Source organism: Ascaphus truei (genome assembly GCF_040206685.1).
Source record: "Ascaphus truei isolate aAscTru1 chromosome 3 unlocalized genomic scaffold, aAscTru1.hap1 SUPER_3_unloc_10, whole genome shotgun sequence".
Taxonomy (NCBI): Eukaryota; Metazoa; Chordata; class Amphibia; order Anura; family Ascaphidae; genus Ascaphus; species Ascaphus truei.
In genome coordinates this window covers 446,738-465,212 of record NW_027453822.1, presented here as the reverse complement: position 1 = coordinate 465,212, position 18,475 = coordinate 446,738, and the positions used below count along the sequence as shown (strand labels likewise).

At 49.0% G+C, this 18,475-nt stretch overlaps 1 protein-coding gene across 1 annotated transcript in view; it reads right to left on the bottom strand.

Annotated features, from left to right (window-relative positions):
- Positions 1–18,475, bottom strand: part of LOC142473321 (cholecystokinin receptor-like) — a 58,520-nt gene that overhangs the window by 4,351 nt on the left and 35,694 nt on the right. Inside the window, exons 2-4 of the mRNA XM_075580544.1 lie at positions 16,369–16,620; positions 15,448–15,712; positions 5,275–5,402 (exon numbers count right to left, since the gene is read on the bottom strand). Of these exons, the coding sequence (XP_075436659.1) occupies positions 5,275–5,402; positions 15,448–15,712; positions 16,369–16,620 (645 nt within the window). The remainder of the gene's footprint in view (positions 1–5,274; positions 5,403–15,447; positions 15,713–16,368; positions 16,621–18,475) is intronic.

Below are 18,475 nucleotides of genomic sequence, written 5' to 3'. Positions count from 1 at the left end.
AGAATTGCTGCAATGTGTTTTGTCAGCCAAATCCCTACACGGTTTGTGGCTCTGGGCAGAGGAATTACAAAGACCAGCTGAATTTATTCGGAACCCCTTCAGTCAACACCTGCATCGCCCCAAAGGCGGACAGCCAAAGAGCAACCAAAGGGTGTCTGCTGTTTGCTGCCGTTCACTGCATGCTTACTGGGTTGGGTAAAATCTAACACAACACATTGCAGGTCTGTCCTACCTCTTCTAACACAGCACATTGCAGGTCTGTCCTACCTCTTCTAACACAGCACATTGCAGGTATGTCCTACCTCTTCTAACACAGCACATTGCAGTTCTGTACTACCTCTTCTAACACAGCACATTGCAGGTCTGTCCTACCTCTTCTAACACAGCACATTGCAGGTCTGTCCTACCTCTCCTAACACAGCACATTGCAGGTCTGTCCTACCTCTTCTAACACAGCACATTGCAGGTCTGTCCTACCTCTTCTAACATAGCACATTGCAGGTCTGTCCTACCTCTTCTAACACAGCACATTGCAGGTCTGTCCTACTTCTCCTAACACAGCACATTGCAGGTCTGTCCTACCTCTCCTAATACAGCACATTGCAGGTCTGTCCTACCTCTCCTAACAGCACATTGCAGGTCTGTCCTACCTCTTCTAACACAGCACATTGCAGGTCTGTACTACCTCTCCTAACAGCACATTGCAGGTCTGTACTACCTCTTCTAACACAGCACATTGCAGGTCTGTCCTACCTCTCCTAACACAGCACATTGCAGGTCTGTCCTACCTCTTCTAACACAGCACATTGCAGGTCTGTCCTACCTCTACTAACACAATTTGAACCTTGTTTGTAACTGTTACTTATGCCCATAATCATACACATTATCTCTACCGGTTCATGAAACATCTGCAAATTGAATGCATCATGGTTGTGTGCGCAGCACATACGTGAACACGAGAGGTAATTCTCAATGTATTATTTCCTGCAAAAACATCTTATAAATAATGAATAATACATAAAGAAAGAAAGAATGGCATGGTTAGTGTATAAAGTGCAGCACATGATTGCTTATCCCAGCTCCTCTACGCCTGCACAATCCCCATGTTTCTATACATTGGATGACTAAGACACGTTGTGATTTTGCTTAGTTCAGGGCTGGTTCCATAAAAGTGATTCATCTTCCCAGCACTTCCAGCCCCCTCATCCTTCCCCAGGTCTACTAAGGCCAAAGGTCATAGCTAGGTTAAACGTGATTGTGCTCGACCAAGCATCAACTAAATGTAACCCCTTCACAACCAGAGGGGTCTGCAATACAATCCGTTGTTGTCCCTTCTGAAAGCAAAGGGGTTACATCTACTATATATTTCTGAAAGTGTCCTATGTGTCCGGGTCTGTATGTGTCTCCCTGTGTCCCTAGCGGCAATCCCATTGGACCTGCCTCAGGCCAATGACATTGCTCCCTTGGCCCACCCGCCCCCGCACACCTCACACCACTGACTCAGCCCAATGAGATTGCTCCCTTGGCCCCACACCCCTCTCATTGGCCTGCGCCCAACACACCAAACACACCAACACCACTGCCACACTCTCCCAGCCCTCACTGACCTTTGGGAATGCTTCACAGCACCTAAACCTCAGTTCTCTGGGAGATTTGGTAACGCTTCACAGCACCTAACCCTCATTGCTCTTCACAGCTCTCACCTCTCAACCAAAACAACTGCGGAATCAGGTACAGACTCTTAGCTATATATATATTCTTTTCACCACTGCAACACTACCCACCCTCACACAACACCGCACGCTCACCCCACCTCCACACAACGCACCATCATGGAACACACACCGCACCATCAAAGAACAACACACCACCTGTTAACAACCCCCCCCCTACCAATGCACACCACGAAGCACGCCACACATCTCCCGGTAGGGCCTCACACATCACCTTAACACTCCTGCAACATCAATGCTTCACTATATGACATAGCACTCATTCCATTCTAATACACCTCCTCACACATGTCTGCTTTATGCACCACAAAAACCACCTCCACGGACCACACATCTCGCCTTCACCCTGCTGCCACATCCGTGTTTCAATCTACACAACAAACCCTCCTGCATACCGCCCCCCCACCCCCCTCCCAAACACTCCCGTCGCCCGGATGCCCCCCCCCACAAATAACTCCCGTACACCACAACACCCCACTACCTCCGTTCAGGGCCCGCATCCCAAGCGCGCACGTGGAGCGCCAACAATACATACACACCTGTATACCGCCCGCACCACACTAATAAACTCCCATCGCACGGATGCCCCCCCCCCCCCCCAAACACTCCCAGTCGCCCGGATGCCAAACAACACCCCCCCCCCCAAACACTCCCGTCGCCCGGATGCCCCCCCCACCCCCCCCAAACACTCCCGTCCCACGGATGCCCCCCCCCACCCCCCCAAACACTCCCGTCCCACGGATGCCCCCCCAACCACTCCCTTCGCCCGGATGCCCCCCCACCCCCCCCAACCACTCCCGTCGCCCGGATGCCCCCCCAACCACTCCCGTCGCCCGGATGCGCCCCCCCCCCAAATAATTCCCGTACACCACAACACCCCACAAACCCTCTCTCACTACCTCCGTTCAGGGCCCGCATCCCAAGCGCGCACGTGGAGCGCCAACACTACATACACACCAAACCCAGCACCACATACACATAACTCCCAGCACCACACTAATAAACTCCCGTCGCCCGGATGCCCCCCCACCCCCCCCCCCCCAAACACTCCCGTCGCCCGGATGCCCCCCCACCACCCCCCAAACACTCCCGTCCCACGGATGCCCCCCAAACACTCCCGTCGCCCGGATGCCCCCCCAACCACTCCCGTCGCCCGGATGCGCCCCCCCCCCCAAATAATTCCCGTACACCACAACACCCCACAAACCCTCTCTCACTACCTCCGTTCAGGGCCCGCATCCCAAGCGCGCACGTGGAGCGCCAACACTACATACACACCAAACCCAGCACCACATACACATAACTCCCAGCACCACACTAATAAACTCCCGTCGCCCGGATGCCCCCCCACCCCCCCCCCAAACACTCCCGTCGCCCGGATGCCCCCCCACCACCCCCCAAACACTCCCGTCCCACGGATGCCCCCCAAACACTCCCGTCGCACGGATGCCCCCCCCACCCGTCGCCCGGATGCCCCCCCACAAATAACTCCCGTACACCACAACACCCCACAAACCCTCTCTCACTACCTCCGTTCAGGGCCCTCATCCCAGCGCGCACGTGGAGCGCCAACACTACATACACACCAAACCCAGCACCACATACACATAACTCCCAGCACCACACTAATAAACTCCCGTCGCACGGATGCCCCCCCCCCCCAACACTCCCGTCCCACGCATGCCCCCCCACCACCCCCCAAACTCCCGTCGCACGGATGCCCCCCCCCAACACCCCCCAAACACTCCCGTCGCACGGATGCCCCCCCCACCACCCCCAAACACTCCAAAATCAACACAATGCACATTAAGTGCTCTGGAACACCTCTCCCCTGGAACATGAACCCGCCACACACCAAAACCTGCCCATAAACACACACACAACACAAAATCACCTCAAACAATAAATAATAAAATATATTTTAACAAAAAATATTCTGCCATCTGTGTAATTTCTGACACAAACACTCTACACACACACACACAACACCCATACCACACTCGCACACATACACACAACTATCAAACAACACTCAAATCACACACAACACTCCCTCACCCACACAACACACAACCCTCCTGTGCTCATACACCACACACAACAACTATTTAACACATCCCTACCCCCACAACACACTCAACTATGGAAACACACCTCAACTTCACAATCATACCACACACACTACATACAATGACAATTTACACGTCTATGCCCCCCCTCTTGCACCTCAAACACCACAACACCCTTCCAAACAACACAAACACACCACTAAAACATCTACAACAACACAACACAATACCTCCACTACCACCACACCTCACACACCCCGTCGCCTTTTCCTTCCAATAACATCAATTACGCACACAATGCTAATTAGCCCCTATCTGTACTTTTATGCAACAATAATCATCTCATACACACACAACACTGACCAACACACACCCACAAAACAACACTACACCAACAACACTCACACCCCACACTCACCCACACACCCCACACTCACTCAACTACCCACACCACACTCAATCACACACACAAAAATCACACACCCAGCACACACTCAGTCATCCACCCACACCACACAAAAAATACAACCACTAACTAACACACTATTCAACATCACACACACTCAACCACACACCCACACTCACTCATCCACCCACACACCACACATTCAACCATACACCACACACACACAAGCAACAATCACCCACAACACACATACACATACACACACACACACACACACACACACAAAATACATTAAACAAAACAACACTCAACACTCACACACACACCACTCCTGTGCTGATACACATCACACAACACTCGAGTCACACACACAACACGCCCTCACCCACACAACACTCTCACACAACCCTCCTGTGCTCATACACCACACACAACAACACGTCAACACACCCCTACCACCACAACAATTTCTGTACACATTATTACACTACATTAACACATAATTATTCACGGTTCACATCACGGGCAACGCCGGGTCTCTCAGCTAGTACAGTATAATAATACCCACGAATGGCTTACTCGCCTCGTTCCATGAGGATTGTCCGTGTGTCCCTGCTCTTTAACAAGACACACGACCCACCAGAGACTCGCACGTCCCAGCACAGCCGTCACAAAACAAGGATCTTCAGACAAAATTGTAAGACACTTTCTCAAATATTGCCAGGTTGTGTGAGTCCCCTGGAGCGTCTGTAATGCACTAAACAAACCCCCTCCCACATTATAACTCCTTAGCAAGACAAATACCATCTGTAATGCACTATACAAACCCCCTCCCACATTATAACTCCTTAGCAAGACAAATACCATCTGTATTAGTGTGAAATATTAGTCATTTTCTATATGAGGCTCTATGTTACATCTTAATATTCATATATATGGAAATGTATAGATTTGATTCATATACAGTATATATATAACATCTGACACCCCCCCCCCCTCCTAGAAATATGCCTTGTAAATAAATAATAAGATGAAACATGTAATATAATACTAATAAGTGTAAGACCTTTGGCTTCCTTGTTCAGGTCCATCTCAAATTGGATCCCTCGGTAGAGCTCGCGGGAGATCAGTCCATAGGCCACGATCATCATCACCCCCGGGATGAAGAAGAGGACGATAAGGAGGAGGACATACCTGTGAGCAGAGACACGGGAGGTCACTATACGTGTGGAGCTCGGCATGGTCAGGTGGCTCCACATTCTGCTCCAACAAGACTGGGGGAAGCTGCAAAAAATCCCCCCTCAAAACTCACTCATCTCGCACTCAATTCTCCTCCTCACTTTTAAAGCTTTCCACCCTTCTGCCCCTCCTTATATCTCACCCTAATATCTCACTATACCCCCCTCTGCCCCTCCTTACATCTCAGCCCTAATAATCTCACTATACCCTCTGCCCCTCCTTACATCTCAGCCCTAATTTCTCACTATACCCTCCTCTGCCCCTCCTTACATCTCACCCTAATATCTCACTATACCCTCCTCTGCCCCTCCTTATATCTCACCCTAATATCTCACTATACCCCCCTCTGCCCCTCCTTACATCTCAGCCCTAATAATCTCACTATACCCTCCTCTGCCCCTCCTTACATCTCAGCCCTAATTTCTCACTATACCCTCCTCTGCCCCTCCTTACATCTCACCCTAATATCTCACTATACCCTCTTCTGCCCCACCTTACATCTCAGCCCTAATATCTCACTATACCCTCCTCTGCCCCTCCTTACATCTCATCCTAATATCTCACTATACCCTCCTCTGCCCCTCCTTACATCTCAGCCCTAATATCTCACTATACCCTCCTTACATCTCATCCTAATTTCTCACTATACCCTCCTCTGCCCCTCCTTACATCTCACCATAATATCTCACTATACCCTCCTCTGCCCCTCCTTACATCTCAGCCCTAATATCTCACTATACCCTCCTCTGCCCCTCCTTACATCTCATCCTAATATCTCACTATACCCTCCTCTGCCCCTCCTTACATCTCATCCTAATTTCTCACTATACCCTCCTCTGCCCCTCCTTACATCTCAGCCCTAATATCTCACTATACCCTCCTTACATCTCAGCCCTAATATCTCACTATACCCTCCTCTGCCCCTCCTTACATCTCACCCTAATATCTCACTATACCCTCCTCTGCCCCTCCTTACATCTCAGCCCTAATATCTCACTATACCCTCCTCTGCCCCTCCTTACATCTCATCCTAATATCTCACTATACCCTCCTCTGCCCCTCCTTACATCTCAGCCCTAATATCTCACTATACCCTCCTCTGCCCCTCCTTACATCTCATCCTAATATCTCACTATACCCTCCTCTGCCCCTCCTTACATCTCAGCCCTAATATCTCACTATACCCTCCTCTGCTCCTCCTTACATCTCAGCCCTAATTTCTCGCTATGCACCATCCCGACTCTTGCGTTCTGCTCAAGGATGTCTTCTTTCTACCCCCTTTGTATCTAAAGCCCTCTCCCGCCTTAAACCCTTTTCACTGACTGCCCCACACCTCTGGAATGCCCTTCCCCTCAATACCCGACCAGCACCCTCTCTATCCACCTTTAAGATGCACCTTAAGACCCACTTGCTTAAAGAAGCATATGAATATCACTGTGGCTAATACTATACACATGATACATAAAGCTTGGCCCCCTGCAGACGCACTTACCAGAACTCCCTCCTACTGTCTCTGTACGTTCTCCCTACCTACCAATTAGATTGTAAGCTCCTCGGGGCAGGGACTCCTCTTCCGAAATGTTACGTTTATGTCTGTAGCATTTATTCCCATGATCTGTTATTTGTATTATTTGTTATTTATGTGATTGTCACGTGTATTACTGCTGTGAAGCGCTATGTACATTAATGGCGCTACTGTATATCAATAAAGACATACATACATGTCCACACATACAACAAACTACCCTCATACTTTCACTCATACCACAACCTACCCTCATACTTTCACACATACCACAACCTACCCTCAGACATTCACACATACCACAACCTACCCTCATACTTTCACTCATACCACAACCTACCCTCAGACATTAACACACCACAACCTACCCTCATACTTTCACTCATACCATAACCTACCCTCATACTTTCACTCATACCACAACCTACCCTCAGACATTCACACACACCACAACCTACCCTCATACTTTCACTCATACCACAACCTACCCTCAGACATTCACACATACCACAACCTACCCTCATACTTTCTCTCATACCACAACCTACCCTCAGACATTCACACATACCACAACCTACCCTCATACTTTTACTCATACCACAACCTACCCTCAGACATTCACACACATACCACAAACTACCCTCATACATTCACACACACAACAACCTACCCTCAGATATTGACCCATCCCACAAACTACCCTCAGATATTCACCCATACCACAATCTACCCTCATACCTTCACCCATACCACAATCTACCCACATACATTCACACATACCACAACCTACCCTCATACATTCACACATACCACAAACTACCCTCATACATTCACACATACCACAAACTACCCTCATATATTCACACACACACCACAACCTACCCTCATACATTCACATACACCACAACCTACCCTCATACATTCACACATACCACAAACTACCCTCAGATATTCACCCATACCACAACCTACCCTCAGATATTCACACATACCACAAACTACCCTCATACATTCACACACACCACAACCTACCCTCATACATTCACATACACCACAACCTACCCTCATACATTCACCCATACCACAAACTACCCTCAGATATTCACCCATACCACAACCTACCCTCAGATATTCACACATACCACAACCTACCCTCATACATTCACACATACACCACATCCTACCCTCATACATTCACACATACCACAAACTACCCTCAGATATTCACCCATACCACAACCTACCCTCAGATATTCACACATACCACAACCTACCCTCATACATTCCCACATACCACAAACTACCCTCAGATATTCACACACCCACAACCTACCCTCATACAATCACACATATCACAACCTACCCTCAGATATCCACACATATTACAACCTACCCTCAGATATTCACCCATACCACAACCTATCCTCATACATTCACACATACCACAACCTACCCTCATACAATCACACATATCACAACCTACCCTCAGATATTCACACATATTACAACCTACCCTCAGATATTCACACACCCACAACCTACCCTCATACAATCACACATATCACAACCTACCCTCAGATATCCACACATATTACAACCTACCCTCAGATATTCACCCATACCACAACCTATCCTCATACATTCACACATACCACAACCTACCCTCATACAATCACACATATCACAACCTACCCTCAGATATTCACACATATTACAACCTACCCTCAGACATTCACACATACCACAACCTACCCTCATACATTCACATATACCCCAACCTACCCTCAGATATTCACCCATACCACAACTTACCCTCATACATTCACACATACCACAAACTACCCTCATACATTCACACATACCACAACCTAAAGGCTAGGAGGCATCAAAGTATGACATTACTGGCAGGTATCGCCGATTCAGGGGCGTACTAGTGCAGATCACGCGCTAATTACTCACAGAGAAGGTGTATTATTGATATATTTTGGCTAAATTTCAAAATCCGCAGATTAAAGATGTCAGTTTGTGCCAGGGCCGTTTGTGTAAATCTTGCTAATCTTTTTAATGGCATTTGGCCACGGAAACGTGGCAGATTCCTGTGGCACAGACTGAAAGGAAAACCACAGTCATTATCCCCGCGATGTGTATACATCTCAGCCTGATATTGTGCTGACTTCCAATCCTCCGCAGATAAAATACAGAGGTCTGAAAAACGTAATCTGAGTTATTGGCAGACACGTTCTCTGCCGTCGGGGACACCCGGGATCGTTAGGCAGGGAAAGTGTTAATTCGCCTGTCTGCCTGCGCATGGTAATTTCTGCGCATGGTAATTTCTGCGCATGGTAATTTCTGCGCATTGTAATTTCTGCGCGTGGTAATTTCTGCGCAGGGTAATTTCAGCGCGTGGTAATTTCTGCGCAGGGTAATTTCTGCGCGTGGTAATTTCTGCGCAGGGTAATTTCTGCGCAGGGTAATTTCTGCGCGTGGTAATTTCTGCGCGTGGTAATTTCTGCGCATGGCTTAGAGGTGAATACATGTTTTATGAGCCGGCGTCTGTAACCTCTGATAAGCGACTTCCCGGTATTACTTATTTCCCGTTCAGTAACAGCCCAGAGTAGGAACACGTGACATGTTACACGTGACATGTTACACGTGAAATTCTTCCCGATTCTTTATTTCCTACTGCCCCGGTCATACATGAAAACCGTAATACGAACGCTTTCCTACCTATATAGAGGGTACCGTATACTGTACGTCTGGGTAAAGTATACCGCGGAAATAAATGCAAGGTAAAGTATTCCACGCAAATAAACGCAAGGTAAAGTATTCCACGCAAATAAACGCAAGGTAAAGTATTCCACGTAAAAAAAACCTCCAAGGTTAAATATACCGCGTAAATAAACGTCAAGGTAAAATATACCGCATAAATAAACACCAAGGTTAAATATACCGCGTAAATAAACACCAAGGTTAAATATACCGCGGAAATAAACGCCAAGGTAAAATATACCGCATAAATAAACGCCAAGGTTAAATATACCGCGTAAATAAACACCAAGGTTAAATATACCGCGTAAATAAACACCAAGGTTAAATATACCGCATAAATAAACACCAAGGTTAAATATACCGCGGAAATAAACACCAAGGTAAAATATACCGCATAAATAAACGCCAAGGTTAAATATACCGCGTAAATAAACACCAAGGTTAAATATACCGCGGAAATAAACGCCAAGGTAAAATATACCGCATAAATAAACGCCAAGGTTAAATATACCGCATAAATAAACGCCAAGGTTAAATATACCGCGGAAATAAACGCCAAGGTAAAAAAATACCACGTAAACAAACATCAAAGTTAAATATACCACGTAAACAAACATCAAAGTTAAATATACCACGTAAATAAATGCCAAGGTTAAAGATACCGCATAAATAAACACCAAGGTTAAATATACCGCGTAAATAAACGCCAAGGTTAAAGATACCGCGTAAATAAACACCAAGGTTAAATATACCGCGGAAATAAACGCCAAGGTTAAATATACCGCGGAAATAAACGTCCAGGTTAAATATACCGCGGAAATAAACGCCAAGGTTAAATATACCGCGTAAATAAACGCCAAGGTTAAATATACCACGTAAATAAACGCCAAGGTTAAATATACCGCGTAAATATACGCCAAGGTTAAATATGCCGCGTAAATAAACGCCAAGGTTAAATATACCACGTAAATAAACGCCAAGGTTAAATATACCGCGTAAATAAACGCCAAGGTTAAATATACCGCGTAAATAAAGGCCAAGGTTAAATATACCGCGTAAATATACGCCAAGGTTAAATATACCGCGGAAATAAACGCCACAGTACGATATAGCTCTATCACACTTGGATATGGGTTGCCGGGACACAGACTTACTTATCCATTCTGTATTTTATAATTACTGTTACCCTTGACCAGGGGGGCTGCGAGGAAGCCCCCCTACCCCCTCCTGTGCCTGTCCCCTTCCTGTGTCTGTCCCCTTCCATCCTGTGACTGTCCCCTTCCTCCCTGTGCCTGTCCCTTTCCATCCTGTGTCTGTCCCCTTCCTTCCTGTGCCTGTCCCCTTCCTTCCTGTGACTGTCCCCTTCCTTCCTGTGACTGTCCCCTTCCTTCCTGTGTCTGTCCCCTTCCTTCCTGTGTCTGTCCCCTTCCTGTGTCTGTCCCCTTCCTGTGCCTGTCCCCTTCCATCCTGTGTCTGTCCCCTTCCTTCCTGTGTCTGTCCCCTTCCATCCTGTGTCTGTCCCCTTCCTTCCTGTGTCTGTCCCCTTCCTTCCTGTGTCTGTCCCCTTCCTTCCTGTGTCTGTCCCCTTCCTTCCTGTGTCTGTCCCCTTCCTTCCTGTGTCTGTCCCCTTCCTTCCTGTGCCTGTCCCCTTCCATCCTGTGTCTGTCCCCTTCCATCCTGTGTCTGTCCCCTTCCTTCCTGTGTCTGTCCCCTTCCTTCCTGTGTCTGTCCCCTTCCTTCCTGTGTCTGTCCCCTTCCTTCCTGTGTCTGTCCCCTTCCATCCTGTGTCTGTCCCCTTCCTTCCTGTGTCTGTCCCCTTCCTTCCTGTGTCTGTCCCCTTCCTTCCTGTGTCTGTCCCCTTCCTTCCTGTGTCTGTCTCCTTCCTGTGTCTGTCCCCTTCCTTCCTGTGACTGCCCCCTTCCTTCCTGTGTCTGTCCCCTTCCTTCCTGTGACTGTCCCCTTCCTTCCTGTGTCTGTCCCCTTCCTTCCTGTGTCTGTCCCCTTCCTGTGTCTGTCCCCTTCCATCCTGTGCCTGTCCCCTTCCATCCTGTGTCTGTCCCCTTCCTTCCTGTGTCTGTCCCCTTCCATCCTGTCTGTCCCCTTCCTTCCTGTGTCTGTCCCCTTCCTTCCTGTGTCTGTCCCCTTCCTTCCTGTGTCTGTCCCCTTCCTTCCTGTGTCTGTCCCCTTCCTGTGTCTGTCCCCTTCCATCCTGTGCCTGTCCCCTTCCATCCTGTGTCTGTCCCCTTCCTTCCTGTGTCTGTCCCCTTCCATCCTGTGTCTGTCCACTTCCTTCCTGTGTCTGTCCCCTTCCTTCCTGTGTCTGTCCCCTTCCTTCCTGTGTCTGTCCCCTTCCTTCCTGTGTCTGTCTCCTTCCTGTGTCTGTCCCCTTCCATCCTGTGTCTGTCCCCTTCCTTCCTGTGTCTGTCCCCTTCCTTCCTGTGTCTGTCCCCTTCCTTCCTGTGTCTGTCCCCTTCCTTCCTGTGTCTGTCCCCTTCCTTCCTGTGTCTGTCTCCTTCCTGTGTCTGTCCCCTTCCTTCCTGTGACTGCCCCCTTCCTTCCTGTGTCTGTCCCCTTCCTCCCTGTGTCTGTCCCTTTCCTTCCTGTGTCTGTCCCTTTCCATCCTGTGTCTGTCCCCTTCCATCCTGTGTCTGTCCCCTTCCATCCTGTGTCTGTCCCCTTCCTTCCTGTGTCTGTCCCCTTCCATCCTGTGTCTGTCCCCTTCCTTCCTGTGTCTGTCCCCTTCCTTCCTGTGTCTGTCCCCTTCCTTCCTGTGTCTGTCCCCTTCCTTCCTGTGTCTGTCCCCTTCCTTCCTGTGTCTGTCTCCTTCCTGTGTCTGTCCCCTTCCTGTGTCTGTCCCCTTCCATCCTGTGACTGTCCCCTTCCTCCCTGTGCCTGTCCCCTTCCTTCCTGTGACTGCCCCCTTCCTTCCTGTGACTGCCCCCTTCCTTCCTGTGACTGCCCCCTTCCTTCCTGTGACTGCCCCCTTCCTTCCTGTGACTTTCCCCTTCCTGTGACTGCCCCCTTCCTTCCTGTGACTGCCCCCTTCCTTCCTGTGACTATCCCCTTCCTTCCTGTGACTGCCCCCTTCCTTCCTGTGACTATCCCCTTCCTTCCTGTGACTGCCCCCTTCCTTCCTGTGACTGCCCCTTCCTTCCTGTGCCTGTCCCCTTCCTTCCTGTGCCTGTCCCCTTTCCCTCCTGTGCCTGTCCCCTTCCTTCCTGTGTCTGTCCCCTTCCTTCCTGTGTCTGTCCCCTTCCATCCTGTGCCTGTCCCCTTCCATCCTGTGCCTGTCCCCTTCCTGTGCCTGTCCCCTTCCTTCCTGTGCCTGTCCCCTTCCATCCTGTGCCTGTCCCCTTCCTTCCTGTGTCTGTCCCCTTCCTTCCTGTGTCTGTCCCCTTCCTGTCTGCCCCCTTCCTTCCTGTGCCTGTCCCTTTCCATCCTGTGCCTGTCCCCATCCTGTGCCTGTCCCCATCCTGTGCCTTCCCATGTTCCCTTTCCCCAGACTCATGATGCGTTCTGTGTGTAAGTTTAAGGTGGGATATATATATTTTTATCATGTTCTTGCATGGCGCTGCTAGTTTTACACAGCGCGTTACAGAGACATGTTTGCAGGCGCAGTCCCTGCACTGTGGAGCTTTGGGTAAGAATACAATTATTTTGTTTGCAGGAGTTCGGGGGCCGGAGCTGCCGGTAGTACCTTCATTCTCCCCGGCGAGCAGGCATGATTTGCCGGTACGCGGGTGGAATTACACCGGGCCTGCCCAGTGTCCCCCATACAAGTCTGCATAGAGTCCGTAGTTCAAAGAGGAGACTTGGATGTTGAGAGGTGTCGGGGTGCTAAGTGGCCGGGGCGGGGCGGAGTACTGAGTTCGGAGAACAGAGACCCGCTGCGGGGAGGACCCTCCGGTCAGCCAGACTCAGTGGAGCCTGTCTAATAGGTGGTAATGGGTTGACTGGGGGAAGCGGCAGAATGTTGGGGCGTTTCCCATTGGTCAATTTGTATGTCCCGCCCACAGGCCATCCCGGGCTGGCTTTGCACACCCACTTCCTCTGAGGTCAGCCAAGAGACGGGCCCCAGTTTCTATTGGCTAGTGGGATAGGGTTCCCACGCTCTGATTGGTCGTTCCTCCTACCTCCATACTAAGGATAGCTTTGCGGAGTGTAGGTAAGGTGAGGGCCGAGGCAGAGAACCAGACCATCCAGTGACTTGTGACGGTGAAGCTAGGGCGGATTTTTCACAGTTGCTCGGTTGCGAATGACAGAGCGACCGGCTTCGTTTTGAAGCTAGGAAAGTCTGCCTCGCAGAGACCAAGTCCCGTCTTTCTACAATCGAACGTAGCGGTCGCAGCTGGGTGACGTCATGTTAAAGGGAAATGAAGCACAGCCATATCTGGATAGTAGTTCTTTTGCACATTACTGTTCTGTGTGTGTTTGGTGGGTGGGGGGGGGGAGAGGTGTATGTATTGAAATATCGGCTATGATTTAGTTTTTTTAAATACAGGAATGGTACCGCAGGCCAGCAGGGGACCCACAGGGACCACCTGAGGACCCACGTGGACCACCTGAGGACCCCCGGACGCCAATGAGGACCACCTGAGGACCCCCGGACACCTGGAAGGACCACCCAGGGACCCCACAGACAACTGCAGGGACTACCCGAGGGCCCCCAGACACCCATGGGAACCATCTGTGGTCCCCCAGACACCCGTGGAAACCACCCGAGGGCCCCCAGAGACCCGTGGGGCAACCTGGGGACACCCAGACACCCACAGGGACCACCCGTGATGACACCTGTAGGCCCACGGAGCCTAGCAGGGACATCCCGAGGGCCCCCAGACACCCATGGAAACCCACCGTGGCGCCCTGAGGGGCCTGCGGACACCCGTGGGGACCACCCGGTGACCCCTGCCGGCCTGTGGTATTAATCCTGTGTGCAAAAAAATAATGGTTTTATGTGGGTGTACAGGGGGTGGGTTGTGTATTGGTATTTACTACATATTTTAATTTAATGTTCTTACTAGTGTAGATGAGCAGGGGGTCTCCAGAGAATAACTGCATTGATTTCAGGTCCGGGGACCCCCTGCTTCCCGAGATACAGGCCCCGTTATGGGGTGCCCCGGCCTGAAGCACGGATTCACATATCTGCTTTGTAATAAATGTAGTAATCATTCTATGCTCTGCATCAAACTATAAAGCTAGAAAAGATAGTCTACCAATCCCCTTACTGACCCATCTCCACGCCCCATCCGGCCATCCGAGAGATTGTACGTATGTACTGTATGGTCAGGAACAGCAGAGGAGAGGTGATCATTGTAAAGGAGAAGAGGGAACAACAAAGGACAGGAAAGAAGTGACAAAAGGGAGAGCAGAAGACAGCAAGAAAGGAAAGAAAGAGCGTGAAGGGATATAAGAAAATGTGAGAGCAGCAGAAAGCAGAGAAGGAAAGCGCCGGAGAAGAAAAGAGGGGCAGGGGGGGAAGCTGGAGGGAGGAGGAGAGTATGGAAGAGAAGAGATGACAGGAGGAGTGAAGGAGACAAGAGAACAGGATGACAAGAGGGAAGAGAATAGGATAAAAGCGCAGAAATCAAGAGTGGAGAACAGGAGCCAAGACATATTACAGGAGGCGAGAAGATAGGAGGAGAGAAGGGAGAGGAGATCGGCTGGGTGAAGAAGCAGAGGTTTGAGAGTTGGGAAGATAAGTCTCACCATGTTTGCTGTACTTGGTTATTGGGCCACACCATACGGCACTTGAACCCCTGCCTGTTCTTGTCCTTCATGTGGAAGGGGACAAGTATGCTGTAGACAGCGTACGGGATCATGATGATGATAGACATGATCCAGGTGGCAGCGATGACTCGGTAGGCGTGGGAGCGGGTCTGCCAGACGCGGGATTTCAGTGGGTTACAGATGGCGCTGTAGCGTTCAATGGCTATTGCCACCAAGTTGAATGTGGAAACACTAACGGAGAGACCTACAGTGAAAGAGAAATGAGAGGAGTGAAGCTGCCATTATCTGGGGTGAAACGTCTTCATGGTGCCCATTAAGCAGCCAGTAGTAGCTCTGTATAACATGCGATAGAAGAGGCCTGAGGCGCCATGAGATTACCACCGCAAAATGATGAGAGGATTAAAGGTCCACTGGACGTTTCACTTCAAACCCAGGGTAACATAATGACACAGGGACCAAGGGGCTGCTGACCTCATCATGCCCAATGTCAACACACCGACTAGAGGACCTATTGCCCATCACGTCTGCATCATCCACAAGAATGTGACAATGACACAAGTGATTTCTAGCACATCTTGGGTCATATTTACTAAGTGCTGCTCTACCATGAGACACCTAACAGCCTATTGAAGTGAAAGATCCATAAGGTGCTTACCAGTGCAGCCAGGTGTCAAATGCAATAGCACTGCTTAGCAAATGTGGCCCCACAGTCAGAGGGAACCTATTTAACATTAACCCTGTCACTTCCAGCACAAAGTCACAAAGATAAAATAAACTTTACCAGATGACACGGCCACTTTAGGGAACCTCGACAAATGTCGTCTGTTCCTCCATACAGAGGTTTACATCTTAACAAAGAGACAGAAGATACATAGACTGGTCCTCTCCCATGAGCCTCACCCATGAAGTAGGCAGCTGCTCTGCAGATGACTTCTCCAAAGATGAAGTTGCCCATGAGATTGGGGATGAGGGTGAAGGGTATGCACACGACGGCCACCATGAGATCACTGACAGCCAGCGAGAGCAGGAAGGAGTTGGTGACGGTGCGAAGGCGTTTATTCATCACCAGAACGATGATGATGAGGGTGTTGCCAAAGACACTAAGCAGGAAGATGATGCAGTAGAGCAGGATCCTCACCCAGGAGCTTAGATCTAAAAGGAGGACAAGACGACCGGTCAATCTCCTGGTGACATCAAGACACAGTTGAAGTACAAAGGGACGAGAAGTACCCCAGATGGGCTATAAATTACCCACCAGCACTTGACCTTTTTTCATATTTCTCTCTGACTATCCTAAAACCTTTTCGTCCCCCTCTCTAACCTTCACCGCTCTCTCTATCTCCCCATCTTTCTTTAACTATTCTCCCTTTTCCCTCTATTTACTCTTTATGAGAGAGAGAGGAATCTCCTATTTTACTACCGTCCGAAGTACTATATGTACCTTTCCGAACATGGAGAAATACCTGTGCACAAAAAGGAACACACCTGGGATATAAACTAATGTGTCATGTAAATACAATTTGCATATCAAGATTTGCATATACCTCAGGTAACTAAAATGTGCCCATATTTCGGGGCCTGGATGGGATTAATGCCACCTTTAGGTATGACCTAAATAATGTCAGGTTAAATCTCTCTATATATTACCCACCTTCAAACAAGGAGAAGGAGCCCACCTGAGATACCTGGGATATATGGTAATAGGATATGCAAAGTATATTTCAATTACTCCTATGAGCATATCTCTCAGGTATACCAGGTATCTAAACTATCTCAGGTGTCCCAGGTATCTAAAGTATCTCAGGTATCCCAGGCATCACAGGTATCTAAAGTATCTCAGGCATCTCAGGTATCTAAAGTATCACAGGCATCTCAGGTGTCCCAGGTATGTACATTATCTCAGGTGTCCCAGGTATGTACATTATCTCAGGTCTCCCAGGTATGTACATTATCTCAGGTCTCCCAGGTATGTACATTGTCTCAGGTGTCCCAGGTATGTACATTATCTCAGGTGTCCCAGGTATGTACATTATCTCAGGTGTCCCAGGTATGTACATTATCTCAGGTGTCCCCGGTATGTACATTATCTCAGGTGGGCTATTTTTTGTGCACAGGTGTCTCAATGTGTTGTTTGAAGGGTCTGGAACTCCTGGGCAATTCAAATATTGGTCAAAATATCGCGCATATCTAGTTAAAGTTACTTTAAATAACCTAACAGAGTTTAGTGCACCGGCCATTAGTCTTTTTGAGCTATTCCACATCCGCTTAGTTCCACCTTTTGTTTCTGGTCCTTTTTCTGTATTTCTCTCTCTCCCCCCCCCCCCTCATTTCACACTCACCTGAAAGATAAAATGGGGGAGCTTGAATTAATAGCTGCAAGGGAGCAGTATGATATCATCGGCATTACTGAAACATGGTGGGATGAAACTCATGACTGGACAGTTAATTTAGAGGGTTATTCCCTTTTTCGGAAGGATCGAACAAATAGAAGGGGAGGTGGAGTATGTTTATATGTTAAACCGGATCTAAAACCTATTATAAGGGATGATGTCTATGAAGGGAATGATGAAAATGTAGAGTCTTTGTGGATAGAAATTAGCAGTGGAGGTAAAAGTATTAAGAAAATGTTTGTGGGAATATGCTATAAACCACCAAATATCTGCGAGATTGAGGGTGACAGTGAGTGGGTAACCTGGCTCCCAATAAAGGTGTCGTACACCTTGAGAAACACCAATGGTCGAAATGCGTTGGTGGGGGTCTCGTGTACCCCTCTATGTAGCTGTTTTTACTTGGATCCAATAAATTGTTTTTTATTGGGCACGCACACGATTTAACCCGTTAGTTACCTCCACCTTTGGTTGGTGCAGTCGCGCTTTGTTTTTCTGTCCTCTCATCTACAAGCTGCTGGAAAACGGAGGCACACCTATACCCTGGGACTGATGGACGGAGGCACACCTATACCCTGGAACTGATGGACGGAGGCACACCTATACCCTGGGACTGATGG